This window comes from Bos grunniens, chromosome 7 (genome assembly GCF_055505025.1).
Source record: "Bos grunniens cultivar Pamir isolate PY7600 chromosome 7, Bosgru_T2T1.0, whole genome shotgun sequence".
Lineage (NCBI taxonomy): Eukaryota > Metazoa > Chordata > Mammalia > Artiodactyla > Bovidae > Bos > Bos grunniens.
Window position 1 is genome coordinate 7,603,879 of NC_141171.1, and position 27,784 is coordinate 7,631,662.

General features: G+C 45.1%; 1 protein-coding gene and 1 long non-coding RNA gene across 15 annotated transcripts; one reads left to right on the forward strand and one right to left on the reverse strand.

The window, feature by feature from the left end:
• Window position 1: 1 nt before the first annotated feature.
• On the reverse strand, window positions 2-26,858 carry LOC147368216 (cytochrome P450 4F3-like). 14 transcript variants are annotated; one of them, XM_086408693.1, is made up of 14 exons: window positions 26,795-26,845; window positions 26,227-26,425; window positions 24,563-24,660; window positions 23,852-23,996; window positions 12,020-12,073; window positions 11,802-11,929; window positions 7,917-8,038; window positions 6,865-7,135; window positions 5,903-5,969; window positions 5,396-5,525; window positions 1,434-1,567; window positions 1,273-1,337; window positions 1,010-1,092; window positions 2-603 (listed from the first exon to the last, which is right to left on the reverse strand). In XM_086408693.1, the coding sequence occupies exons 3-14, from the start codon at window positions 24,629-24,631 to the stop codon at window positions 429-431; spliced, it is 1,443 nt and encodes a 480-aa protein (XP_086264819.1). In that variant the 5' UTR covers window positions 24,632-24,660; window positions 26,227-26,425; window positions 26,795-26,845; the 3' UTR covers window positions 2-428. The 14 variants fall into 14 exon arrangements, with proteins under 14 accessions (XP_086264819.1, XP_086264817.1, XP_086264816.1 ...); XM_086408691.1 differs by having other exon boundaries at window positions 26,227-26,456; XM_086408690.1 differs by having other exon boundaries at window positions 26,686-26,845.
• Window positions 22,894-24,604, forward strand: LOC147368217 (uncharacterized). The gene is made up of 3 exons (XR_015166541.1): window positions 22,894-23,033; window positions 23,464-23,584; window positions 24,473-24,604. It is a non-coding gene; the product is annotated as an uncharacterized LOC147368217 (long non-coding RNA).
• Window positions 26,859-27,784: the final 926 nt, after the last annotated feature.

A 27,784-nucleotide genomic window follows, 5' to 3' on the forward strand; every position in this document is an offset into this window, starting at 1 on the left:
ATTTTGCATATGCTTGTTTATTCAATCTCCCCAACAGCCCAGTAAAGTGGCTACAATTATGTAATAAAGGAACTGAGAGGTAAACAATTTTCTTAAGCCAAACAACTAGTAAGTGGCAGACTGGGACGGTGACCTTTATATTACCATGTCAGGGAGCAAATCCAAGGTCATCTGACCCTCTCTGCATCAAGCAGTTGGACTTTCCTAATGAGGAGTCTTACACTTAGGATCCAAGTTCCCTTCTGAGCCGCCCCGCTAAAGGCCACCAGGTTTACAGCAACCCCCACCTGCCTGGAACCTAGCAGATCCCATGTGCTCCTTGCTGTCTTCTAGACGAGACTAGGGCAGAGGTGACCACGAAGTTTGATTTCCAATCTGCACGTGAGGTGTTTAGGGTCAGAGAGGATCTCAGGAGAGAAGGTGCTGGGTCATTGCTGGCCTGCGCTCAGCGGCTCCACCCGCAGCCAGAGTCCGCCCTCGGTGCGCAGGATCAGCTCTGGCTTCCGGCACGGCTCCTTGTCCGGCAGAACGCGGAAGCGCAGCAAGGTGAGCGCCAAGATCACTTTCATCTCAGTCATGGCGAATGTCTGCCCAATGCAGTTCCTGCAGGCAGGAGTGGTGTCTCTGACTATTCCCTGAACCTTCATCCCAGCCCCACCAAGCCGGAAATCTGGCCCACAACCCCCATCCCCATCTGCAGAGACAGAGAAGTCGAACAATGCCTGGGACCGCGGACATGGGTTTGCATATCCCCTGGGCCTGGTCCAGATTCCAGTTCTGAACGCGAGAGGAAAAGGGCTCTCAGCACACTGCAGGCCCCTCCTTGGGCCCACCTCCATTCCCCAAACGTTTATCTGTCACCTCCAGGGCAGGGGAGAGAAGGAAAGCCAGAACTCTGACCATCTTCATTTTTCCCACCTCCCTGCCTGACAGTCATGCCTGGAATCTCAGTCCCAGATGCTGCCACCCCCACCACCGCATTCCCACCTCAAATGTCCAATGTCCTCACCTGGGACCTGCTGAGAAGGGAATAAAAGCCAGAGGTGACCTCCCTTTGATGTTTTCTGGGTCGAAGCGGAAGGGGTCATAGACCTGGGGGCAAGACAAGACAGGGTTACTGGGTGGTATCTCCCAGGACGTCCATCCTTGGAGAGGCAGATGTGTGTATCACAGGGAGAGTGATGTCTGATTTGCCAGAACCCTGTGCCCTCTTTGGGTCTCCAAAAGGGAATGGACAAAGATGATGGAGGCAGGGAGTGGGGGAGGCATCACCTCAGGGTCTTGCCACACAGATGGGTTGTGGTGGGTCCCGAAAATATCAATGAGGCAGACAACACCTGTGGAACAGGAGGGACCAGTCAGGACTAGGTGCTTCCTGCCTTATTGGCCCCTCTTTCTGACCAGGAACCTCCTCCCCTAATCATTGTGGGCACCTTTGGGGATGACCCGGCCATCTGGGAGCACAATGTCCTGGGTACAGCGGCGGGAGATGCTGGTGACTGGGGGGTGCAACCGCAGACTCTCCTTGATGCACATGGTCAGGAAGGGCAACTGGGCCAGGTCGTCCCTATGGAAACCTCATGACAATTATCCAGGAAACAAAAACAGAGACACTCCTCAGCCCTTCGACTGTTCCTTAAGATCCTTCTTCCTAAAACAAAATCCCAGATCGATAAAATATCTCCAAATTGACTGTCATATACGTAAATATAGATAGCTCTTTCTTTGACCATCATGACTCAGTATAAGTTTTAAGAAAGAAAGAAGGAAGGAAGGAAGAAATGCAGGATCAAAAAAGTACTAGAAGAAACTTAGCCAGATATTTTTAGATTTTCTGAACAACTCACCTAAAAGTCAATCATAGAAACTTTTACAATTTTGTAAATGTAAAACATTTTTATGGCAAGACCACAAAATCAGAAGACAAATGACTAAGAAACAGATTCAGTGTTTACTCTTAACTACAGGACTAGAGATGCTAGCTAATACACTTATGTCGGGGTGGGGGGGAGAGTAATGCCATTTGAAATGTGGGGCAAATGTGTCATTTTTTGCAGATAGTGATTTTATATTTAGAAAACAAGTGAATTCACTGGAAAACTTTTATAAACATTGAAGACAAGATCCAGTAAGGGGGGGCTGAATTCTTTTTTTTAAATCCCCCCCATCTGTGTGGTGATTTAAATTCTTCATAGCTGACACAGTTAACTAGCTCAAAACTGGAAAACTTCAAGACAAACCCCCTATGTTCCAACAGCACTCACTTCCCCTCCTCAGTTTTCCTAGTGATTATTTTTTATGTATCCTTCCAGAGGTACCTTTTTGCATTAAAAAAAAATTATATAGTAGCATACTGAATACCATACACACTGCTGTTCATTTCAAGTAACTTATACCAATGTCTTATACATCTCTTGGAATTTGTGTCAAAAACAGAGCCTTCCACACTCTGGAGCTAGAAAATAACGTTTCATGGTTTATCCTACAGACTTTAAGACTTCTTTATTTTTCATTTAAATCTTTAATTCGTGTGGATGTTATTTTCTTACAATGCCCAAGAAGCAGGATGAATTAACTTTTCTCCATATACATCCCTAGTTGACCCAGAGCTTTTATTAAACAACCTTTGTTTTCCCTAATGATAAGAGACTAAATATTTAGCATTTGCTGTTGCTTGCTGTGGACAAGAAAGCTTTATCCTTAAATTATTAGTTTTTCTATTAGAAATAGCAGTCAGTTAGAAGAGATAATAAAAGAAAAGATGATGGTGATGATACAAAGTGTGTGTGTGTGTTGGTATCTTAGTCATGTCTGACTCTGAGAATCCATGGACTGTAGTTCGCCAGCCTCCTCTGTCCATGGGATTCTCCGGGCAAGAATACTGAAGTGGGTTGCCATTCCCATCTCCATGATATAAAGCATCTGAATTGAACTTATCAAGAAATGTGAATGTGTATTATCCAAATAAACTTATAAATATTTTTCAATCCAGATACACTATATGGTTTACCATAGCAACAAGGGTATCTAAGGGTTAATTTAACAACATGTGAATTGCACTCAATATGCCAGCAAATTTGGAAAACTCAGCAGTGGCCACAGGACTGGAAAAGGTCAGTTTTCATTCCAATCCCAAAGAAAGGCAATGCCAAAAAATGCTCAAACTACCGCACAATTGCACTCATCTCACACGCTAGTAAAGTAATGCTCAAAATTCTCCAAGCCAGGCTTCAGTGATATGTGAACCGTGAACTTCCTGATGTTCAAGCTGGTTTTAGAAAAGGCAGAGGAACCAGAGATCAAATTGACAACATCTGCTGGATCATGGAAAAAGCAAGAGAGTTCCAGAAAAGCATCTATTTCTGCTTTATTGACTATGCCAAAGCCTTTGACTGTGTGGATCACAATAAACTGTGGAAAATTCTTCAAGAGATGGGAATACTAGACCACCTGAGCTGCCTCTTGAGAAATCTGCATGCAGGTCAGGAAGCAACAGTTAGAACTGGACATGGAACAACAGACTGGTTCCAAATAGGAAAAGGAGTTCATCAAGGCTGTATATTGTCACCCTGTTTATTTAACTTATATGCAGGTACATCATGAGAAACGCTGGGCTGGAAGAAGCACAAGCTGGAATCAAGATTGCTGGTAGAAATATCAATAACCTCAGATATGCAGATGACTAAAAAGCCTCTTGATGAAAGTGAAAGTGGAGCGTGAAAAAGTTGGCTTAAAGCTCAACATTCAGAAAATGAAGATCATGGCATCTGGTCCCATCACTTCATGGGAAATAGATGGGGAAACAGTGGAAACAGTGTCAGCCTTTATTTTTCTGGGCTCCAAAATCACTGCAGATGGTGACTGCAGCCATGAAATTAAAAGACGCTTACTCCTTGGAAGGAAAGTTATGACCAACCTAGACAGCATATTGAAAAGCAGAGACATTACTTTGCCAACAAAGGTCCGTCTAGTCAAGGCTATGGTTTTTCCTGTGGTCATGTATGGATGTGAGAGTTGGACTGTGAAAAAGGCTGAGTGCCGAAGAATTGATGCTTTTGAACTGTGGTGTTGGAGAAGACTCTTGAGAGTCTCTTGGACTGCAAGGAGATCCAACCAGTCCATTCTGAAGGAGATCAGCCCTGGGATTTCTTTGGAAGGAATGATGCTAAAGCTGAAACTCCAGTACTTTGGCCACCTCATGCGAAGAGTTGACTCATTGGAAAAGACTCTGATGCTGGGAGGGATTGGGGGCAAGAGGAGAAGGGGATGACAGAGGATGAGATATCTGGATGGCATCACTGACTCGATGGACGTGAGTCTGAGTGAACTCCGGGAGTTGGTGATGGACAGGGAGGCCTGGCGTGCTGCGATTCATGGGGTCGCAAAGAGTCGGACACGACTGAGTGACTGATCTGATCTGATCTGATCTGAGTATGATCTTCATGCTAAAATTTTAGGCTCCATTAAAAGCCTGGAGATTACATGGATATCCAAAAATGGATATCCACTTCAAGCTCTGGGATACTGTGTATTAATATTATGCTTCCCACAGGTCAATTATATATTCACAACAACCACCTCTCTCCATCCTTCCTTTCTCTCTCTCTTCTCCTTTCCTCCTAGTTCTTAATTTATTCCCTGCTGTCCTCCTGACCTAATTATATCTCAAATGCACCCAAATATCTACTCTACTCACCAATACTCAGGGTCTCATCTGAGGCACTTTTTTCCACCCTCGATTTTGTCCCTCTTAGCCTAAACTCCAGGCCTGCCCATGTACACTGGAAGTGTCCTGACTTGAAACTATGCCTCCACCAGGCTGGGAGCTCCTGGAAGGCAAAGACTGGGGGCGTCTGGGACCTTCCTGAATCTCCAGGACAACAAAGAAGCTGGAAGGAATTGGAGATGGTATAGAACTGGGGATAGGGAGGCAGGGTGGCAGTGTTTACTAAATGGGGACTGGGTGGAGAAAGATGGGGGTGTCCCTGGACAAGAGTTGAATACCTTATTCCCTCAATGATCCTTCTGAATCCTGGACTAAATAATATGAGGAACTAGAGGGGAAAGGAAATGAGGAAACACAGAGTGAAGATGTTTGAAAACATGTGATTTCAGAGAGAAAATTAAGGGAGTGGAGGGGAAGTTCACTTACTGAATATGTGCCAAGTGTCATCATCTGTCCTCAAACATTGTTGCAAATTATCTCAGAATCCAAATTTTTGTCCCAAGAGCCAGCTTGCCTTGCTATACATGCTGAGTACTAGATCTTGCCTCTGCGTTCTGTTCCTATTCCCACTAAGTGAAAGAATCGACAAAAGGATTTTCTCTCTTCCCCAACCAGGGAGCAGAGCCAAGGAGAGGGATTCAAAAAAAGGCCATGAGGTCTTGAACTCACCATTCAATCTCTTTAGACTCACGGTCCCTCAAAAGATCTTGCACTTCTTGCCGGCAGCGCTCCTGGTATTCTGGGTGCTTTGCAAGGTTGTACAGGATCCAGGAGAGACCACTGGCTGTGGTGTCATGGCCTGAGTAGCATCCAGAAAGACTTGGATCTCTGGGCTACTTCAGCACCAAAGGTGAACAGCACCCTCACAGTAAGGACCATGGGGGTATTGGTAGGGATGAGGTAGCCCAGGATCCACACACCAAGTCCCTGGGATAGAGAGACTCTGCCCTTTCCTGTATTCTGTGTGTTTTGCAAGGCTGTGTAGGACTCAGGAGAGGCCACTGGCTGTGGCATCATGGCCTGAGGGGCATCCAGAACCGCTTGGGTCTCTGGGTTACTTCAGTACTAGAGCATGGACAGCTCCCTTGCATTAAGGCCCATGGGGAGGGATGGGGTAGTCCAGGGTCAATTCAGCAAGTTCCCTCCCTTCCTCTAGCCCCAAACTGGGACCCTCACCCTCAAACATGAAGGTGTCAGCTTCAGCCCGGATATCTTCATCTGACAATCCCTTCCCATCCTCATCCTGCAGAGAAAGAAAGATCCCCAGAATCACATTAGTTCTGAGGGCCCCTGGGTCTAATGTGAAACAATCTGTAAAACTGCATATAAGAACCCAATCCCAACCTGAAGCCCTAGAAATCCTTTGCTCAGCCTGTAACTAGAGGCCATATTCCATAGGCCTCCTCCTTAACATCTTTCTCTACTGTGTTGTCCCTGGTGAGAGGAATCAGTGATCTGTAAATATTTTCATGTTTATACATGACAGGGGATTTCTGCAAAAAGTTTCTGGCAATCTGGGTTACAACCTGGGTTATAAACTATAGAACCTTTAGAATTTGCCTTCTCACCAGAGTATTTGTTTAAGCTCCAGAATAATCTTTCTTCCAGTCCCTCTCTCCCTCTCTCCATAGGGATAAAGGGGCTGATGTATCAATTGCCCTGTATAAGTTCCAAACGTCAAAATCTAGAGGTACTTGTACTGAGATCCAAGCATGGCTGATATACAAAAAAAAGCATCATGGTGCCCTAATAGGCATTTGGGAATGGGGACCCAGAGCTACAATTCTACTCAGGCTACTATTATGGCCATGAGAAATAAATGTGCTGCTCTGCTCCAGGATTCTGTATATATAGATAGATAGATAGATAGATTCTGTACCTACATGTAGAGCCTATCGCAGTGGTAGACTGACTTATCAGTTTGCATTAGAATCAAATCACAGGCCCTTCACAGTTTCAGACTCAGCAGTCCCCTACAGGCTATACTGCAAATGATCATCTCTAAAACATCCCTGACCCATCCCTCCCTTCTATAAGCACCTTCCATGGCTCCCCAGGACCCTCTGCATCCCATTCAAATTATTTGATCAGATCAAAGTCCTTTCTACCTCTCGAACTCACATCCCGGAGGAACTCACCTTGGTCAGCAGAAGCACATCAATGAAGTCCAAAGTCTTGGTCTTCGCCTTGGCCTTGAGGAAGTCATCAATATTCTCCTTGGGGAGAGTGCGGCGCCGCTCCTGAATGACGGCATCTGTGAAGTCGTGCACTAGGCGGCAGGCATTGCGGAAGCGCTGCCCGTCTGAGGTGAGATAGTACAGGAAGTCCATATACAGGAAGAGTTGTTGGTTTCTTTTTGACACAAGCGCACTAAGCTCCAAGATCGCGGCGATATATTCACTGGGCTTCCTGAGGAAGAGAGCATAAGGGAGGCAACAACTTAAAACCTGAAGCCCAGAAGCTAGGATCTACCTCCCTTCAGGAATTGAGGCTCCAAGAACAAATAACCCATAGATACAGCGTGGGGATGAGCCAGAAGATGTGACTCTTCAGACTCTTCTCAACCCACATCCTATCTCAGTGAGCTGCCTCCATGCCCCAGGCACCCAGAGCACAGCTTAGATACCATGCTTCTCTCCTTTCTCTCTCACCCAGTATCTCCCCCTTCTCCTTCTCCATACTGTCCACTTGTCTCAGCCCTTATCCTTTCCCAGCTGGTGAATGGCCTAGCCCCTTCCTTAGTCTCCTTACATCCAGTGTCAACAGCATCCAGTATCTAAATGACTATTGGATTCTCTTGAGTCGGATGTCCAAGCTCAACTTTAACCAAGACCTTCATGTGCTCAAACACCTTCCATAGCTTCCAGGAAACCTCAAATAAAGTTCATATCTTCTTAGCCTGACTTCAGAATTCCCTTAAGATATTACCTTCTCATTCCTCCAACCTTTTTTTCGTGGTGTCTCCTCACAGTTGCGCATACTTTTCTCATCCTACCCTCCTTGCATTTATCAAAGGATTCTACCTACCTGGAAGGATAGCTCCTTCTCTTTGCATTTCCTGTCCTGGGTTGTCCGTCTCTGAGCCACGTCCTCCAGGAAGGCCCTTCCAATTGCCCTGCTCAGTCCTCCCTCCCCCATCTATTTCCTTGAGTCTATGACTCATGTTCCCAGGCCCAGCGATGAAACTCACTCTTGGCAATTGCTGTCAAAACTGAAGACACATTTCTGCAGACTGTCCAGGGTCAGGAGGCTGATGTGTTCAAACATGTCCAGATGGGTGTGGCCCTCTGTGATCAGGTGCTCCCACTTGGCCTGGTCAGAGAAGGAGACAGAGCTGGGGCCCCTTCACAACCACCTGGGTGGACTACCCTAAGACCTTGCCTCTTGGTTCCAGGACCATCCCCAGGGAGCATCAGGCTTGAGTGGAAGTGTAAGCTGTTACTTGTAGAACGTGAAGTTCTCATTGCTGGAAGTCAAGAGACCTGGATTTAAATCCTGACTCAGCCTCCTGCTCTCTGTATATTCTTTATCAATTTGTGACATTAATCCAATGCTCAATAAGTCTTGCTTTCATCATCTTCATTGTTAAAAGCTGATTTGGAAACTGTCCCCTATGTTGAGAAAGGCCAAGGTCCTCCATGGGCCTTGAGTATCCCTGCATATTCTTGCTTGGTATACTAAAAAAATTGGAAGACCCTGATGTTCTTTACCTGGGCCATTTCTCAGAGTTGTGTTTGTAGTAAACAACCTTGAGGAGTGAGGTAATGTGTCCTCCTGGGAAAATATCAGGCTTGCTTCTAGTTCTAAAAGTCATAGAGTCCCTAAACCTAGTAGTTTTACCCACTGTAATACAACATACTACATGAGCAGGCACCTGTGTCATCCTCATAGAATTTGATTATTTGGAAGAAGAATACAAACCAACAGGAAGCATATGCCATTTACTGAGCCAAGAGTAATAAATCATCCTTTGTCTGTGACTCAGGACTCTCATGTCTAATGGCAGAATCCATGAAACAGTAACAAGCTCACTTGTCCATTTGCAAGTATAGAAAAATCCCAAGCACTTCACAAAATCTTCAAACCCTTTGCAATGTGATTTTTAAGTAGATTATAATAGGGTGTGGAGCTTATTTCACCATCCTTTGATTCTGAGTTGACCTTGGACCTCCTTTGGCCAATAACCTAAGAAAAATGATGACTAGTGTGCCCCATAGGCTTCCCTGATAGTTCACTTGGTAAAGAATCCACCTGCAATGCAGGAGACCCCAGTTCGATTCCTGAGTTGGGAAGATCCACTGGAGAAGGGATAGGCTACCAACTACTGTATTCTTGGGCTTCCCTTGTGGCTCAGCTGGTAAAGAATCTGCCTGCAGTGTGGCAGACCTGGGTTGGGAAGATCCCCTGGAGAAGGAAAAGGCTACCCACTCCAGTATTCTGCCCTAGAGAATTCCATGGACTGTATAGTCCATGGGGTCACAAAGAGTCGGGCACAACTGAGTGACTTTGACTTTCAGGGTACCCCAAACCAAGACCCGAAAAGGCATTGCATTTCTGCATTGTCTGTTGTAACTTCTTTTTCAATTCTAATTTTATCAATTTGAGTCTTCCCTCTTCTTTCCTGAGAAGTCTGGCTAATGGTTTATCAATTTATTTATCTTCTCAAAGAAACACCTTAATTTTGTTGCTCTTTGGTACTTTTTTCTTCATTTCTTTTTTATTTCAGCTCCAATCTCTCTGATTTCTTTCCTTCCACTAACTTTGGGGGTTTGTTGTTCTTCCTTTCTATTTGCCTTAGGTGTAATGTTAGGTTGTTTATTTGATATTTTTCTTGTTTTTTGAGGTAGGCTTGAAAAGCAGTTCTTAGAACTATTTTTGCTGCATCCCATAGATTTCGAGTTGTCATGTTTTCAGTGTCATTGGTTTTTGGGTATTTTTAAATTGTGTTTGTGTTTTTTGCAGTTTTTTCCTATAATTGATACCTAACCACATAGCATAGGGGTCAGAAAAAAATGCTTGATACAATTTCAATTTTCTTAAATTTACCAAGGCTTGATTTGTGACCCAAGATGTGATCTATCCTGGGTCACATGTGCACTTGAGGACAAAAAAAATGTATTCTGTTGCTCTTGGAAGGGTTTTCCTGTAGATATCAATTAGGTCCATCTGGAATAATGTGAAAACACAACCCTCAGAATGGCAGAAAATAATTGCAAATAAAGAAACTGACAAAGGATTAATCTCCAAAATATACAAGCAGCCGATGCAGCTCAAAATCAGAAAAACAAACAAGACAATCAAAAAATGGGCAGAGGCCCTCAAGAGAAATTTCTCCAAAGACATACAGGTGGCCAATAAACACACAAAAAAGGTGCTCAGTCTTGCTCATTGTTAGAGAAATGCAAATCAAAACTAAAGTGAGGTATTACCTCACCCCATTTAGAACTTCCATCATCGAAAAGTCTCAAGCAATGAATGCTGGAGAGTATGTGGAGAAAAGGAATCCCTCTTGCACTATCGGTGTGACTATAAATTGATACAAGCCACTGTGGAGAGCAGTATGGAGATTTCTTTAAAAACCAGGAATACTAAGCAATTATCTTGAGAAAATCATAGTTCAAAAAGTCACATATACCCTAATGTTCATTGCTGCACTATTTACAATAGCCAGGATATGGAAACAACCTAGATGCCCATTGACGGATGAATGGATGAAGAAGTTGTTGTACATAGGTACATAGGTACAATGTACTTAGCCATCAAAAGGAACAAATGTGAATCAGTCGTACTGAGGTGGATGAATCTAGAGCTTGTTACACCGAGTGAAGTAAGTTTTATATTGGCCAAGAGAAAAACAAATATTTTGTTATATATATATATATATATACGGAATTTGCGTCCCTGGTGGCTCAAACATTAAAGAATCCACTTGCAATGCAAGGAGACTCAGGTTCAATCCCTGGATCAGGGAGACCCCTGGAGAAGGGAATGGCAACCCACTCCAGTATTCTTGCCTGGAGAGTTCCATGGACAGAGGAGCCTGTGGACTACAGTCCATGGGGTCATAAAGAATTGGACACAACTGAGAGACTAACACTTTCACTTTTCATAGAATCTGGAAAAATGGCACTGATAAACCTAATTGCAGGGCAGGAATGGAGATTCAGATATAGAGAACAGACTCTTGAACACAACAGGGAGAAGAGGGGGTGGAGCAAATTGAGAAAGTAGTGTTGATGCATATATTACTATTATGTGTACAACAGATAGCTACGGGGAAGCTGCTATATATGACTAATTAGCATTGTGGTATGGCAGAAACTGACTCAACATTGTAAAGCAATTAAACTCCAACTAAAAACTAAAATAAAAATAAAAGGGCATTGCAGTTTCTTCTCAGTCTGTTGGAATATTGCTTCTGCCAGTGAACAAACCTGAAATGTCTTCTAGGGAGAGAATCACACAAAAGGAAGTCCATTTCACCTCAGTGAAACGATCCAAGATCATCTGAGAAGGGATAGGCTACCCACTCCAGTATTCTTGGGCTTCCCTGGTGGCTCAGCTGGTAAAGAATCCGCCTGCAGTGTGGGAGACCTGGGTTCAATCCCTGGGTTGGGAAGATCCCCTGGAGATGGGAAAGGCTACCTACTCCAGTATTTGAGCCTGGAGAACTCCATGGACTGTATGGAGTCACAAAGAGTCAGACACAACTGAGTGACTTTCACTTTTGTGTTATTGTTTGTAAGTGATTTGTTACTCCAGAATAACTACTATACAACATTCATTATTTTCCTAAAATATGTCTCAAGATTCCAAGGCTTCTGTGAAGAAAAAGAGAAACTAACACGTTCTGAGCACCTACTATGTGCCAGGAACATGGCTCCATTACATTATGTTGACCACTTTGCAAAGCAAGGCTCACATTATACTTATTTATCAGCCAAGGAAACTAAGGTTCAGAAGGAAGAACAATGGCCTCAAGGTCAACTGGAAGATCCAGAATTCCAGACAAGATGTTCCTGAGTCCCCGTTATCCTCAAGGCTCCAGCTGGGACCCTGGGTTCAAGAGACTCACGTGCATGATCTCTGCACTCTTGGTGAAAATCTTGATATAGGGCTTCAAGATGTTGAAGTGGAAGGCGGGTGTCAGCATGCGACGGTGGCTGCTCCACTTGTCACCGGCACTCAGCAGGAGCCCATCCCCTAGCAGAGACAGCCACAGGGAGTGAGCAAAGGAACCTTCCCCTGGATCCCCAAAGTCATCCCCAATCCCCTTCACTCACAGTTACTCACCAAGCCAGGGTTTTAGAGTGCCATAGAACTGCATGTCTTTGGGTGCAATGGCAGCTGAAATGAATAAAGAAAATCAGGGGCCACGTAGATGGGAAGGAGAGGGACTTTTGCTGAGGGATGGAGGCTTCCAGCCAGGAATCTACATTCCCTCTCCAAGACCAATATAACAGAATGGGACCAAGAGCACAGGAAGCTGGGAAGGGAGAAGTGACCAGACCAGGCTGCAGCACAGAGAAGAGCAAAGGTAGAGCCCATAGACACAACTCAGTATGCTTAGACACACCCCAGAGTGACACAACATGCCCCAACATTCCTTGACATAGCCTACAGAGTCCAACACATTCTGACACGGAAGCAAAACCCAGCCCTCTACAAAACACCTTTACAGGGACCAAGAACACCACACCTGCCCCAGCACGGGGACCTCTTCTGAGACATCTGACATGGCCCCATGTGTTACCATGGCCTGACATGGCCCCAACATGCATGACACAACCTGAAATGATGCAACAGCGCTGCCATGGACCTGAAGACCATCTGACCTGTTCCCAGGGTGCCCCAGGCAGGCTCCAGGCAGGACTTGAATACAGTGACCTCACAGACATGAACCAAGTGTGATCCAGGCATACCTTAAGACCTAAAACAGGCAGGATTCACACAAGGTCTCAGGCATTTCTCAAAGTGATCCTGAGCCCCAGACCTGAGGCAAACCTCACATGTGGCCCAGGAGTGATTAACAGGAGAACCAGACAATCTCTAATGACATTTCAGATAAGAACCGGAGAGACTCCTAGATGCCTCAAATGTCCTTGGCCACAGGTGAGCTCCAGACATGACTGAGAACATCTTTGAGCTCAGGTATAAAATATACTAGGTGGCACCAGGTATAACATACACCAATTGTAACCAGAATCCATGTGGATACATAAATGTGACCAGATGTAGCCATGCAGCAGACACTGCACAGACATGACTGGAGGTCAGGCAGGTGGGAGTCTGCCTTGAGAAACAGTGGTACCCTGGCCACACCCCCCCCCCCCCCACTGTCTGCATCATGATCAGCTGCCCAATTAGAAGCAACACAGACCATGACAGGGGACAAGCTGTGGCCAAGGATCTACCTGGAGCAAAAAGCACAGGTTTGATGCAGGTGGGGTGGATGATGTAGATGACCACGTGCCAGGGCCCCACCCACCAGCAGCAAGCATCCCCATAGGTGCCGGCCAGGCCCTGTGTGTACAGAAGACCTTCCTTCCAGCTCTGAATCTGGAGAGGAACAATTAGGACCTAATTCAAGCTCTTCTAGGCTGCCAGAGGGAAGGACCTGCAGGGCAGAGAGCCGCACCTGAAGCCATGAATCAATTTCATCAGCTGCTCCTCTGTCCTCACGCTTTCTCAGGCTCCTTCCCCACACTCTCCATAAAGGACAGCTGGATGTCCCTTCAGGTGCAGGGATAGAAAGGGTCTTTCCCTGTGTGGACCCAAACACCACGTTCAACTCACATCTCTCCCACCCCCATATTCCAGATAAGGAAACTGAGGCTCTGAATATTGAAATGACTTGCCCACAGTCACACAGATACTATGCCTGACACATGAGGCCAGGTGTGCCTGAATCCAGGGTCTGAGTTCTTAACCACTGAACTACTCTGAGCCCTAAAACAATAGCTCAGGTAACCCTGTGCCTGCCAAGACATGCAATCAGACTCTCAGGAACATGGGAATTGGTCTTATGACCCCAGCCAGGCAAATTAAAGGGAACCTTCAACTTTTTCTAAAACTGTTTTTAATGAGTTCACTTTTCTATGGGAGTTTAGCTTGGAGGATTCAATCTTACCAGGATAAGAGGGAAGCCATCACAGATGAACACAGAACTAAATGATGAAAACAGATTTCTGATGACATTTTAAGACCCAGATCCAGCTGTCCTGAAGACATCTTCCTTGGAGTTTACAGTCAACTGATACTCTTTCTTTGTATAGATCATAGAGGGTTGAGTTTCCACCACTAACAGCTGAAAGAAACTTCAGCAGCCAGAGAGAGCTAGGGCCCTTCTCAGAGTCACTCAGCATTCTGGTGTCAGAAACCAGGTCTCTGTCAGAAGCTGCCCATTCCCCTGCTTGCCTGGTCTGTCTGTGGATGGGCGGGGCAGGGGACAAAGTTAGGGAGCCAGGGTGGGATGAGGTAGAGTCTCCTCAGGGAGATTCCTGGGCACTGTGTTGGGGGCCAGAATGAGGTACTCCGCCCGTGACAAAGGTCATGAGGAAGGAGGCTCGACATACGCAAAGGCGGGATCGAGCCTCAGGAGTCCCCCTGGAACTCCTCGAGCATCTACCCCCATAACCAGAGCCTGCCTACTTTACTACTTTGTGCTCTTACCTACACCTCTGACTTTACGGGGGGCTGTCCCCCAACACCTCTTTCGGAGAAGGGGTTAACCTAGAGCTCCAGTCAATAAAAACTCTTGGGTGTGACAAGAGTGTTTTAACCTACAAACTCCTCTGAAGGTTCTCTAGCCTGCCTGACAGGCTCGTCGGGCCACATGTGATTGCTCACAGCCTCCCAACCGTGAGAGGCACGAGATGCTTTAAACCCTCTAAAAACAGGTTCCTTAGAAAAGTTAGAAAACTATAAGTATAGTGGGCTAATTAGAAATTGTGTTGATGAAGGGTTTTTCATTTGTTGAGCCAACATTTGTTGCTAAGTCTCCATATCCCCTGCCCTTACACACATTAATGAATATATAGAAGGAATAAGTATTAACCTTTGATATTAATCACGTTAGACCTTAGGCTAAGTAAATTCTTTCCTTAACTAAAACCCACTACACCCTCACCCTGTAGGAATGTAACTTTATTTGGGTGGCGTCTGTTTTGAGACTAATCAGCCCTGGAGAAATAAGTGTCCTGACTGACTGACCGCTGTCACAAGGAGAGGGTCGTAAATTGTCAGCAGGCCCCCCTGGCCAGAAGATGATGTAACATCCCTAAGACCTCTGTATACATTTGTGTGAAGCACCTGACTTTAATAAAAGTCAGGACTGCTGTCCCCACGTGACTTTTGTATAACATCTCAGTGTATAAAAACAGACTCTGGAAAATAAAGAATTGGGATCAGTTTCTCGAAATACTGGTCTCCCCATGTCGCTCTCTCTCTCACTCTGGTTGAGTCTCCATCTGGAGCGCGGAACCCACCATGCTTACTAATTATGCCTGGGCTTCTAAGATCCGACCGGGGAGGCCTCAGTGTCTCCTCTCCTTCGGGAGAACGGAAGGACGCCTGCGGCCTACTTAAGTGGTGCAAACTTCTTGTCTTGAAGTTTTATTGGTCTCCCGCGTACACCAAGCCACTCAGCCTCTTTTCTCCACTGAATTTTCCTACTGAGCTATCCTCATCCTATTACTCTTTATATCTTTGATAAAATATTTAAATAAATAAATAGGTCGCCGACGCCGTCCCCGCTTCGAATACCCTGGATCAGCCGGGGGAGGACCCCGGCAGGTGGCGCCCGAACAGGGACGATTCGAAGGTAGGTCCCCAACCCTTTCCCCCAGTGTTGAATTTTAGGGACGGATAGGACCCCACTCAGGGTGCCGCGGACCCCCCTGTAGGATAGACAGGGCGAGTAGGAGTGGGAAGTGTTGAAAGTGTTAAAGAGTTAGAGAGAAAAAACGGTTTCTGAAGTTAAAAGGCCAAAGAAAAGCCTGATCTTTTGAAAGCTAAAAGCTTTATCTTCTATTATGTTTAACTTTCTGACATGGATAACACTGAAATTAAGAATGGCAACTCTTTATACAAGTAATCTTGAAACTGTTAAAGCTACTGTTAATTTAGATACTTGGGTGAAGGTGAAAAAAACAACTGAACACTTATCCTATAAATATGATTTAAAATGTTCTGGACCCTCGTCATGAGGCTGTGGGATGACCTATGGGAGAGGCTATAGCGGTGGATGGTAGTGGGTCTCCACCTTCTGCGCAGATCATATTTTCTGCCATTGACAAGGAAAAGGAGGGACACTGTGCTCTACCTCCCGAGGAGTGAGAGGGCTTACAGGACGCTGCGGCCGGGCGCCCTCGCGAGCCCCCTCTCCCTCTGCACAAACCTTTAAAAATTTGTCCAACAATTTCTGATTTAAGGCGACTACCCCACCTCCGCTTGCACCTCTCAGGGCCTAGGAATTCCCCAGTTTACATCCAAAGCCTCCCAGAGCATTGCCTAAGGTTGAAAAAGATTAAAAAGTTTTATTTTTAAAGAAAGGAGCTTTTAAAAAATACACAATATACAGAGCCTACTCCTTGCAGAAAAACCCCCTCAGGGGGGCTTCACCCAAGCAAAAAAAGAGAGAAAAAGAAAAAAGAAAAAAAGTGGAAAAGAAAAAAGGAAAGAAAATAGAGAAAGATCTAAAGATAGAAAAAGAACTAAAGAGTGGAAAGGAGAGAGGAACGGAGGAGGAAGAAATCAGGGAATGCAGCAAGATAGAAAAAGGAAAAAAGGAAGTTAGAAAAAGAGATACAGAGAGAAAGAGAGGGAGGAGGAAAGAAAAAGTTAGAGAGAAAGATGGTAAAGGAAAGAAATGAAAGAAAGAGAAGACAGTAAGAAGGAAGAAGGGAGAATGAAAGAGGGAAACAAGAAGGAAATGATAGAAAGTAAAAGAGAAGAGAAGAGGAAGGAAAAAAGTAGAGTGAGGGAAAGAAAACTTGAGAAAGATTTAAAGAGAAGAAGGAAGAAAAAATCAGCAGAGGAGAGAGGAGAGGACTTACAGGACACTGTGGCCAGACGCCCTGGCCAGCTACCTCCCACTCTGCGCAAACTTTTAAAAAAACTTATCCACCACTTTCTGATTTGGGGCGATAGCCGCCGCCTCCGTTTGCGCCTTCCAGGGCCCAAGAGTTCCCCACTTTGCCCCCAAAGCCTCTCAAAGTGTTGCCTAAGCCTGAAAAAGATAAAAAGTTTTTTAAATAGTGGAGCTTTTAAAACAGACTGCATGCACAATATGCAGAGCGTGCTCCTTGGAGAAAACCCCCTCAGGGGGGTCTCACCCAGGCTAAGAAAAAAGCGGACTGGTAAGGGGATTTAGCAACAATTTTAACCCCGGACTTGCGGTTGCTCCGATTCCAATGGGAGTGGCTGGCCCCCTGCCTGAGGGCATTGTAGGACTTGTGCTAGGGTGTAGCTCGCTTTCTTTTCAAGGACTTTGGGTGGTGTATGGTGTAGTAGATTCTGATTATATTGGAGAAATTAAAGTTTTGATCTCGCTGCCTACCAAAACTGTGCAAATTAATAAAGGTCAAAGAATAACACAGTTTTTGCTTTTACCTTACTATTAGACAAGAAAAACCTTGACTTCTCAAGCTAAGAGCCACAGAGCATTTAGATTTAGTGATCTAGCTTTTTGGGTGCAGGGAATTACAGCTCCAAGGCCTTTAAAAGATCTTTTAATTCAAGAAAATAAAATGTCAGGGCTATTAGACACAGGAACAGATGTCTCTTAACATTGCAGGAAAAGACTGGCCCAGTCCCTGGCCCACACATACTACTAAAAATGAGTTGGTGAGATTAGAGAAAGTGATATGCGGGGTGAGAATGCTGTAGGAAAAAAAAAAAAAAAAAAAGGTGAGGGAGAGTTTAAAACCTTGAAGAGTAGTGAGTTCCCTGTTGCTGGAAGTATTCAAGCAAAGATTAGATGGTTGCTTGTCATCTAAAAAGCTATAGACCAGATTTAGGTTACAAAACAAAAACTGGAGAAGCTTATAAAGATGTTGTGCAACACCTCTTTACTTGCTTCTCATATTTAGGTGCCAAAAGTTTTGAAAACTGACAATGCCCCTTTGAAGCTGCGGAGAGATTGTTTACTAACTTTAAATGATTTCCAAAAATTATTAGGGGACATTAATTGGATACGCCCACATTTAAAACTGACTACTACAGATTTAAAGCCTTTATTTGATTGCTTAAAAAGCGATCTTGATTCCAGTTCTAAGAAAAAGTTGACTAATGAAACAGGCTCTTGTCAAAGAAGATGAGACTTTAAATGATCAGTTAATTAAGATTAATATTACCAAAAGATGAGATTAAATTATTCTTGCCACAAAACATACACCTACAGGGTGCTTGTGACAAAAAGGCCCATTGGTTCCATCTACCAGTGACCCCAAGAAAAATAGTTTTATCTTATCCCAGCTTGGTGGCACAATTAATTATAAAAGGAGGAAAAAAGAAGTGTGGAACTTTTTAGAAAAGAAGTAGCAAATATAGTAATTCCATTCAATAAGGATCAACTACAAGTCTTTTACAAAGTAGTGATGATTGGCAAGTTGCCCTGATAGATTTCAGGGGTCAAATTTTGTTTCATTTGCCCTCAAGCCCCCACAGTAGTTAAAAGTTCAAAAATGTTAGATTGGCATTTTGAGGGTACATGTGGAACTTTCCAACCCTATGTAGTTCCTACGCTCCCCTTTACCCTATGGGGGAGGGACGTGCTATCTCAACTAGGAGATACTCAGAGAAGGGTTTTCTCAATTTCTTAGTTATCAACAGGCTGTACAATTAATACTATATATATTATTATAAATACATAATATAAATATATTTGCCTAATTACAGTTTGCCTAATTAGATAAGGGTATAAATAAAATATAATAAAGGTATACCTAATTCTATTTATAGATCTATACTTAATTAATTTGTATATAAATTAGTATGTATACTATATATGCATATTATATATATACTGTATAATTAAATATATATTACAGTAATATAATGTGTGTGGCTGATATTAATTGGTATGGTTTGATGTGCTGTGATGATATATGGTCTATATACTATATAATTATATTATATATGTGTGACATGTGCTATTACAGTACATTGGTTTGTGTTGGCTGGTATTAGCTGTGTACGTGTTGTATTGCTGTAATATATATTAATTAACATATTAATTATGAAGATTAATTCAAGTATATTGATTATGTCAATAAGTTTATATTTGTTGCCATGTATAAATACATATATAAATACATTTTGCATTTAGATATATCTGTATACCAAAATGAGATAAGGAGGTTATACATTTATTATTTAAATTTATACACAGACCTAAACTAAACATTAGACCTAAATTAACATATCCCAAAATTTAAAATGTAAATTTTAAAAATTAAATTGACAACTGCTTGACAATTCCTTTGCCATAAAACCCCCATAGGTGTAATTGGGGTGGCCAGACAAAAAATTGGTTTTATAGCAAAACGGCCCCCTAGAGTGGGTCCATCTTCCCGCTCCAACTAAAAAGGTAGTGGCTTCTTATCCGGGATTGATAGCTACTTTGATATTAAAGGAAAAAAGCGGAGCATTAAATTATTTGGTAAAGAGCCATCAGAAATTGTAATTCCATATAATAAGGAACAACTTGATGCTCTTCTAATGTTTGATGAGGACTGGCAGGTTGCCATAGGAAATTATTGTGGTCAAATTCTGCATCATTTACCTTCACGTGTTTTGCTGAATTTTATATCCAGACATCCAGTTATTTTCCCTGTCAGATGTAAACAATCTCCTATTCCAAATGCTCAGATAGTTTTTACTGACTGGTCAGCAAATGATAAAGCCTCCATAGTCACTAAAAATCACCAAAAGGTTTTAGAAACACGGGAAACTTCAGCTCAAAGAGCTGAAATAACAGCAGTCATAGAGGCTTTTGCTGTGTTTGGAGATGAGGAATTTAACCTTTATTCTGATTCTCAGTATATTGTCAGGTTGTTTCCACACATTGAAACTGCGTTTTTTGTCTAAAAATAAAACTACCATATTTCATTTGTTAACTAAATTACAGCAACAAATTTGGAAAAGAAATAAAATATTTTTCATTGGATACATTCGGGCTCATTCCGGATTGCCCGGCCCTTTAAATGCCTTTAATGATTTGACTGACTTGTTAACCAGAAATACAGTGGCTACTGTGATTGAGGAGGCCAGAGCCTCTCACTTACTTCATCATCAAAATGCTACTGCTTTAAGATATCAATTCCAAATTCCCAGAGAGACTACTCGAGAGATTGTGCGCTCTTGCTTACACTGCCCCACTGTTTATAATATAGTCTACCTATAGGAGTTAACCCTCGCGGTCTCAAACCTAACATACTCTGGTAAATGGATGTAACTAATATCTCTTCATTTGGAAAACTTTTCTTTGTTCATGTAACTATAGATATCTTTTCTCATGTCCTTATTGCAATGAACATTGCAATAAGGACATGAGAAAAGTCTCGTACCGGAGAGGCAGTTAAAGATGTTATACAACATCTCTTTACTTGTTTTTCATATTTGGGCCTACCAAAAGCTCTGAAAACTGACAATGCTCCTGCTTACACTTCTAAGTCTTTTCAGGAATTTTGTTTACAGTTTCAAATTAAACACAATACAGGCAACCCTTACAATCCCCGGGGACAAGCCATTGTGGAAAGAGCACATCAAACATTAAAGATCCAAATTCAAAAATTAAAAGAAGGGGAGTTTAAGTATAGCTCTCCCCATCAAATCTTGCAACTTGCTCTTTTTGTAATAAATATGTTAAATGACGATTCAGCTGGAACTACTGCAATGCTTCGTCATTGGTGCCTGGAGCAATTAAATGCAAAACCATTAGTCAAATGGAAGGACCTCCTCTCCGGACAATGGAAGGGTCCTGACTCATTATTAATTAGCGGTCGAGGATGTGCTTGTATTTTTCCACAGGACGCAGATTCACCAATTTGGGTTCCAGACAGGCCAGGTTCGCGGCGCGCACTCGCTCGCCCCGCCCACCAGGCAGCCCTCGCCTCTGCGCCTCCAGCCTCGCCCCGCACCCTCCTCGCTGCACCCCGCGACCTAGAGCAAAGAAGTTTGTGCAGCGAGTGAGGGCCAGAGAGGAGAGCGCACCCGCAAAGTGCCGACCAGACCAGCGCGACGCCCGCCAGCAGGGGAGACAAGATAAACATCGAGATCCCGGCGAGACTGACAGGGCTGCTGCAGCATGAACTCCAACCAGAAAATAATTCTACTTATTCTGTTTTAGCTTGTCCACCCTCGCCTTATGTTTTCCTTTTTACTAATGACTCCAACAAACTTAATGTAGGCATGAATTATTCAGGTGGACCTAACGTAGTGACTTGTGAACAATGTATGCTTTCATCTTGTTTAAACCCTCAATGTAATGTTTGCTCCTTTGTGGTGTTACAATGCCCATCCTATCTTATGGTGCCTATATGATAGCTATGGTCTTACTGTGTTACAACAACTGCAGGATTTAATGCGATCGCGACGGTTTGTGGTCTTGCTTATCCTAGGAATATCAGCTTTGATAGCAACAATTACTTCTGTTACTGCGGCAGCAGTATCATTGACTCAACAAGTGCATACTGCCCAATATGTTGATACCATGTTTAAAATTGTCTTTTTAACTCTAGCAACTCAGGAAGCTATAGATAGGAAATTAGAGATGAGAATAGACGCCTTAGAAGAGGCAATTATGCATATTGGGATTGAGTTACAGGCTTTAAAGGTGAAGATGGCTTTGACGTGCCACGCTGATTACAGGTGGATATGCGTGACATCTTTGAAGGTAAACGAGACAGATTATGAATGGGAAAAGATTAAAAATCATGTCTCAGGTGTTTGGAATAGCTCTGATATTGGCCTGGACTTAGGGAAACTTCATAATCAAATACAGACCTTGGAACACTCTTGGCTGGATTTTACCGCCACTAGAGCAGCTAATGATTTTTTTAACACCTTCTCTAACTTTATTTCTGGAAAAAATATTCTGTCTAATATCCCTAGTCTGTAATCCTACTTCTCATAATCATTCTTCCTTGTATTGTCAGGATTCTCCGGCAGAGCATTCGGAAGCTCGCGACTGAGCTGCATCTGGTTGTTTTAAGAAATAAAAAAGGGGGAGATGTTGGGGGCCAGAGTGAGGTACTCCGCCCGTGACAAAGGTCATGAGGAAGGAGGCTCGACATATGCAAAGGCGGGATCGAGCCTCAGGAGTCCCCCTGGAACTCCTCGAGCATCTACCCCCATAACCAGAGCCTGCCTACTTTACTACTTTGTGCTCTTACCTACACCTCTGACTTTACGGGGGGCTGTCCCCCACCACCTCTTTCGGAGAAGGGGTTAACCTAGAGCTCCAGTCAATAAAAACTCTTGGGTGTGACAAGAGTGTTTTAACCTACAAACTCCTCTGAAGGTTCTCTAGCCTGCCTGACAGGCTCGTCGGGCCACATGTGATTGCTCACAGCCTCCCAACCGTGAGAGGCACGAGATGCTTTAAACCCTCTAAAAACAGGTTCTTCAGAGAAGTTAGAAAACTATAAGTATAGTGGGCTAATTAGAAATTGTGTTGGTGAAGGGTTTTTCATTTGTTGAGCCAACGTTTGTTGCTAAGTCTCCATATCCCCTGCCCTTACACACATTAATGAATATATAGAAGGAATAAGTATTAACCTTTGATATTAATCACGTTAGACCTTAGGCTAAGTAAATTCTTTCCTTAACTAAAACCCACTACACCCTCACCCTGTAGGAATGTAACTTTATTTGGGTGGCGTCTGTTTTGAGACTAATCAGCCCTGGAGAAATAAGTGTCCTGACTGACTGACCGCTATCACAAGGAGAGGCTCGTAAATTGTCAGCAGGCCCCCCTGGCCAGAAGATGATGTAACACCCCTAAGACCTCTGTATACATTTGTGTGAAGCACCTGACTTTAATAAAAGTCAGGACTGCTGTCCCCACGTGACTTTTGTATAACATCTCAGTGTATAAAAACAGACTCTGGAAAATAAAGAATTGGGATCAGTTTCTCGAAATACTGGTCTCCCCATGTCGCTCTCTCTCTCACTCTGGTTGAGTCTCCATCTGGAGCGCGGAACCCACCATGCTTACTAATTATGCCTGGGCTTCTAAGATCCGACCGGGGAGGCCTCAGTGTCTCCTCCCCTTCGGGAGAACGGAAGGACGCCTGCGGCCTACGTAAGTGGTGCAAACTTCTTGTCTTGAAGTTTTATTGGTCTCCCGCGTACACCAAGCCACTCAGCCTCTTTTCTCCACTGAATTTTCCTACTGAGCTATCCTCATCCTATTACTCTTTATATCTTTGATAAAATATTTAAATAAATAAATAGGTCGCCGACGCCGTCCCCGCTTCGAATACCCTGGATCAGCCGGGAAGGAAGGCCCAGAATTAGAAGTGGCTGAGCCACAGGATACGGTCAAGAAACCGACCCACTGGAGAGGTGGATGTCACAAAAATAGCAGCCCAGATCATGCACCAGACATAAATTTTCATTGCTGGGGATCTGGGGATGAGTGAGGGCAGACCTGCCAGGGGGCCTGGGATGCTATGGATGCCCACTGCATCACTCTACCCTCTGCTTTCAAATATATCTGTTCATTGTTCCAGATCCAGTTCCAGCACCTCCTCTTCCAGAAAGCCTTCCAACATGCCCTGACAGAGGACCTTGCTTCTTTTTGGGTCGCCACAGCCTATCTCCCTCCAGCCAATTCCTGACCAACCATACCAGGTCAGGGATATCCTGTTCCATCTCTGAGTCCTGAGATTGGGACATCTTTCAACAGGGCACCAGAGTGGGGTATAGATAACAGAGTGAGGAAGAAGGAGACAGTGAAATGGGGGCTGATGAATATATGAAAGAAAGGAGGAAACGGCTGAGCCAGAAAGGGGAGGAGGGGCCATGGTCCTGTAGGGGCCACATCAAATGTTGGCAAGGAGGAGCTGGAATCCCTCAAATGTGTCATGGCACCCACCACCACAAGCTCTGCCTGGGTACCTGAGGCGTTGGTGATGCTCCGGAGCATGTCAGGGTGGCAGAAGATGACCATTGGGATAATGGGGCCAAACCAGATCAAATATCCACGGGGGTAGTTGGCCGCCATCTGAGTGAAGTAGATCAGGCCCTGCTCCGTGGAGGGCACCTGCAAGCAAGGGAAGAGCCATCACTTCCAGATGGAGCAGTGGACAGTATGTCAGATTCTGTACAGATGGAGAGAATCTCTGCTTCCTCCTTCTCTGGGGGCAGAAGGGACATGGAGCATCTCCAAGTCCCAAGGATGTACCCCAGGACACAGGGAAAAGACAGGCTCTCTACCATAGGGAGGTTGACCTTGACTTAAGAAGTCAGATTTTTCATGTCCTGGGAGTGGTCCCAGTTCCAGGAGTGCCTACAGGAGGAGATCCCTATGGGGGAGGTTTGTGGATGCAGGGTGGCCTCAGGACTTCTCCCTAGGTTTGGGTCCCACATCCTTTCATAATCTGGATGGTTCACATGGCCTCCAGTTCCTTACATGGTAAAGGGTCTGCAGACCTGGGACCTTCCAGCCCTGGCAGATCCCAAGGGACAGACATTAATCAAGAAAGCATCTCAGACCTACAAACTTTCTCTGTTGGCTAGGCTCTGTGAAGAGTGCATCCTGTCTGTCTATTCCTCTGCAACCTCAGGATACAACTTTCAATCACACCACTTATAGATGAAGAAACTGACACCATATGCAGCCCAACGGGAAGAAGATGATGCTCCTAGAGAAGCGTCAGGTCCATCAGGATGCTCCATTCAAGCTTGACAAAGGTGCTCCAGGTGCTCTAGGCAGGTGAACATACGTCACTTTTACTTTGGGGCTTTGTTCCCCTCTCCCCAAGGACCTCAGGTGAGGGTTCAGTGCACTTTGAGAACTGGTCCAGAGAGAGAGAGTGACTCAGCCAAGGTCACACAGCAAGAGGGGCCGCAGGAAGGAAAAGTCCAGACCAGACCACACAGCCAAGCCCTTGGAGGGAAGAGCAGAACTGCAGTAATTTTATAACATTCCTGTCACCTCCAGGGCTTGCAGAGACCATTTCTAGACCCAGACTCTCAGGAAATCTACACAGCAAGCTTTGGAGTGCCCCCTGTTCTGGGCTTCTGAACTTTGCCATAATAAACAGGAAAATTGTAGTCAAGTCCTCCCTCAAGTTGTAGTTCTCATCCCAGACAGGAAAGAAAAAATGTTCTCATCTCTCAGCCGGGCTGTTAGATGGGAAGGGCTGGGTACTCATTCCTTTGACCTTGACAGAAGAGGGTAATGGCAAGTTCGTCACCTAGATAACCAAACATTTATTTTGCATGCTTACAGTATGCCAGCCCTGGAGTACACACTGTAGTGACTGCTCCCTAGAACTAGCATCAAACTGCTGCTGCTAAGTCACTTCAGTCGTGTCTGACTCTGTGTGACCCCACTGGAAGGCGATTAATATATAATTGGACAATTGACTGTTTATTAATCATAAGCAGAACCAATTCAAAGATCAAAGTCTGGGGCACAAAGTTGGCAAGTACAGAGGGCTTCTTAAAGAAGAAGTGAACTTTATCCAGGTTGGGCAATGAGCCCATTGGGATATCTTGGGAGGAGAGAAGGTAAGATTAGAGGAAGGGATCCTGGGAGAGGGTATGGGGAGCTGTGGTCCTATAGGTGGGGGTGGGGAGTTGATAGCCAATTCCTGTGGGACAGCTGTAACCCAGAATGAAAAGACACAGGAAATGGACCACAAGCAGAGCAGACCCTGGACAGCACCCTTGAGGAGACCTCAAGGTCACCATGGAGACTGGAGAGGCCAGGAGACCAGGCTCTGTACAGCCTGAACTAATGTGCTGCTGCTGCTGCTGCTGCTAAGTCGCTTCAGTCGTGTCCGACTCTGTGCGACCCCATAGACTGCAGCCCACCAGGCTTCCCCGTCCCTGGGATTCTCCAGGCAAGAACACTGGAGTGGGTTGCCATTTCCTTCTCCAATGCATGAAAGTGAAAAGGGAAAGTGAAGTCTCTCAGTCGTGTCCGACTCTTTGCGACCCCATGGACTACAGCCTACCAGGCTCCTCCGTCCATGGGATTTTCTAGGCAAAAGTACTGGAGTGGGGTGCCATTGCCTTCTCCGTACACTAATGTATGGAAGTCAGGCGGGAAATGGACCTCAAAACAGACTAGGGCTGGAAGGACAGGATGTGGGGAAGGTCTCTATGGCAGAGCAGAGGAATGAGTGAGTGAGGAAGAGGGGGCTCCCTGGCTTCCCTTGCTTCTCTGCTGTCTTAGACCCCACCCCCAACCTGAGCCCCATTCCTGACCCTCAGAAAGTCTATCCACCCTGATCCCCCAGACCCATTCTGCTGCCCATACTCACCAGGTTCATGTGACCCAAGAACCAGTTCGGTTTTGGGGGCTGCAGGAAACATCGGAGGCGGCGAGAGTTGTTGTAGAAGGTGTAGGTCCAGGCCAGGACGCGGGCCAGGATCCAGGAGACCCCAGCCAGGAGCGGCAGCAGCCACGGGGAGGCTGCCAGCGGCCCGAGTCCCAGCCGAGATAGGCTCAGCTCCAGCATCCTGTGGGGCAAACAGGGTGAAGGCTGAGCTCCTGAGGGTGAAAGAAGAGGCAGTGATGGTGAGCTGTGAAGTAGAGATAAATAGAGTGGAGGAGCAAGGGAGCAAAGGGCAGGGTCAGTGCTGGGGACAGGGCAAGACAGGCTCAGAAATGGGCAGACATGGGCTCAAAAAAGGAAAGTCAGGGTAAGAGGGAGAATCAGAGACAGAGAGAGATAGAAAGACACACACACAGAATGTTTGTGTGTTAGTTATCTACTGACATCCACTCATCTCCCAGACCAGCTTGTTCCCTGGAGCCACCCTGCCTAGAACAGTGGCCTTTCCCACCCCAGGCCAGGTTCCCCAGCCCCATGACCCCCAGCCTTTCACCTTCTGCCAAGAGCTGCTTGTACTGCACAACTCCCCTCCTCCTCCTGGGACGGCATGGTCTGACCCTGACCCAAGAAAAAACTGCCAGGATCCACACTAAGCCAGCCAATCCTCACTGCCTGCTTACCTCCTCCCTATCTGGAGGCTGTCCAAATAAAGGGTGAGGCCTGTGAACAAGTTCAGGGTCACAGTTTGTACACTGGATGCTCAGGACTCATCACATCCCAAATGGGAAAATCATGGGGCAGGTAAAGATGACTCTGGGCTCCCAGGTGTGCAGCCATACCTGCTGCTCTAAGCACAGTGTAGCAGATAAAAGCATGAACATTCAGGTATCATGCAAGCAGGGCCTAGCTCAGCCTTGTCTGAAGTCATTTCCAGGGCTCCTCTCCATGCCTGGGCCAGGAGGGTGTCATGTAACATTTCTGGGCACAGAAACAGGGAGCTCGGAGACCTGAACTCTCTGACCTCCTGGTGACACAGCCTGACAAGAATTCAAGTCCTGCTTCTCAGCAGCCCAGGGCCCAGGTTGAGACATGACTGCTGGGAGCAGGAGCAGAGAAACACCCCCGGCTGAGAATTACAAAGGAATAAAGGACTCAGTCGGAAGAGGGCATCTTGAGACATGAAGGGTAAGGCTGCAAGGGACCTAGAGAGAATAGTATGCACACAGAAGAGGCAGAGCTGGGAGTGGAGTTCTGACCCACCCTCATTCATACTGTGGGCTTTGAAGACCCTCTCTGATCTCAACCTTCCTATCTGGGAAATGGGATGTTGGATGAGACCCTGAAATAAGATTTGCATAAAGGAAACAACTCTGTGTGACAACTGTATATGAGAAGTGCATACTGTGTGCTGGGTCCCTCAAAAAGCATGCCTACAGTGTGTCAGAAGCTCTGCATAAAGCGTGCCTGTTATGTTCTGGATGGGCTACTGAAAGTGCACCTACTGTGTGCCAAGCACTCTGCATAAATCCTGTCTACTGTATGC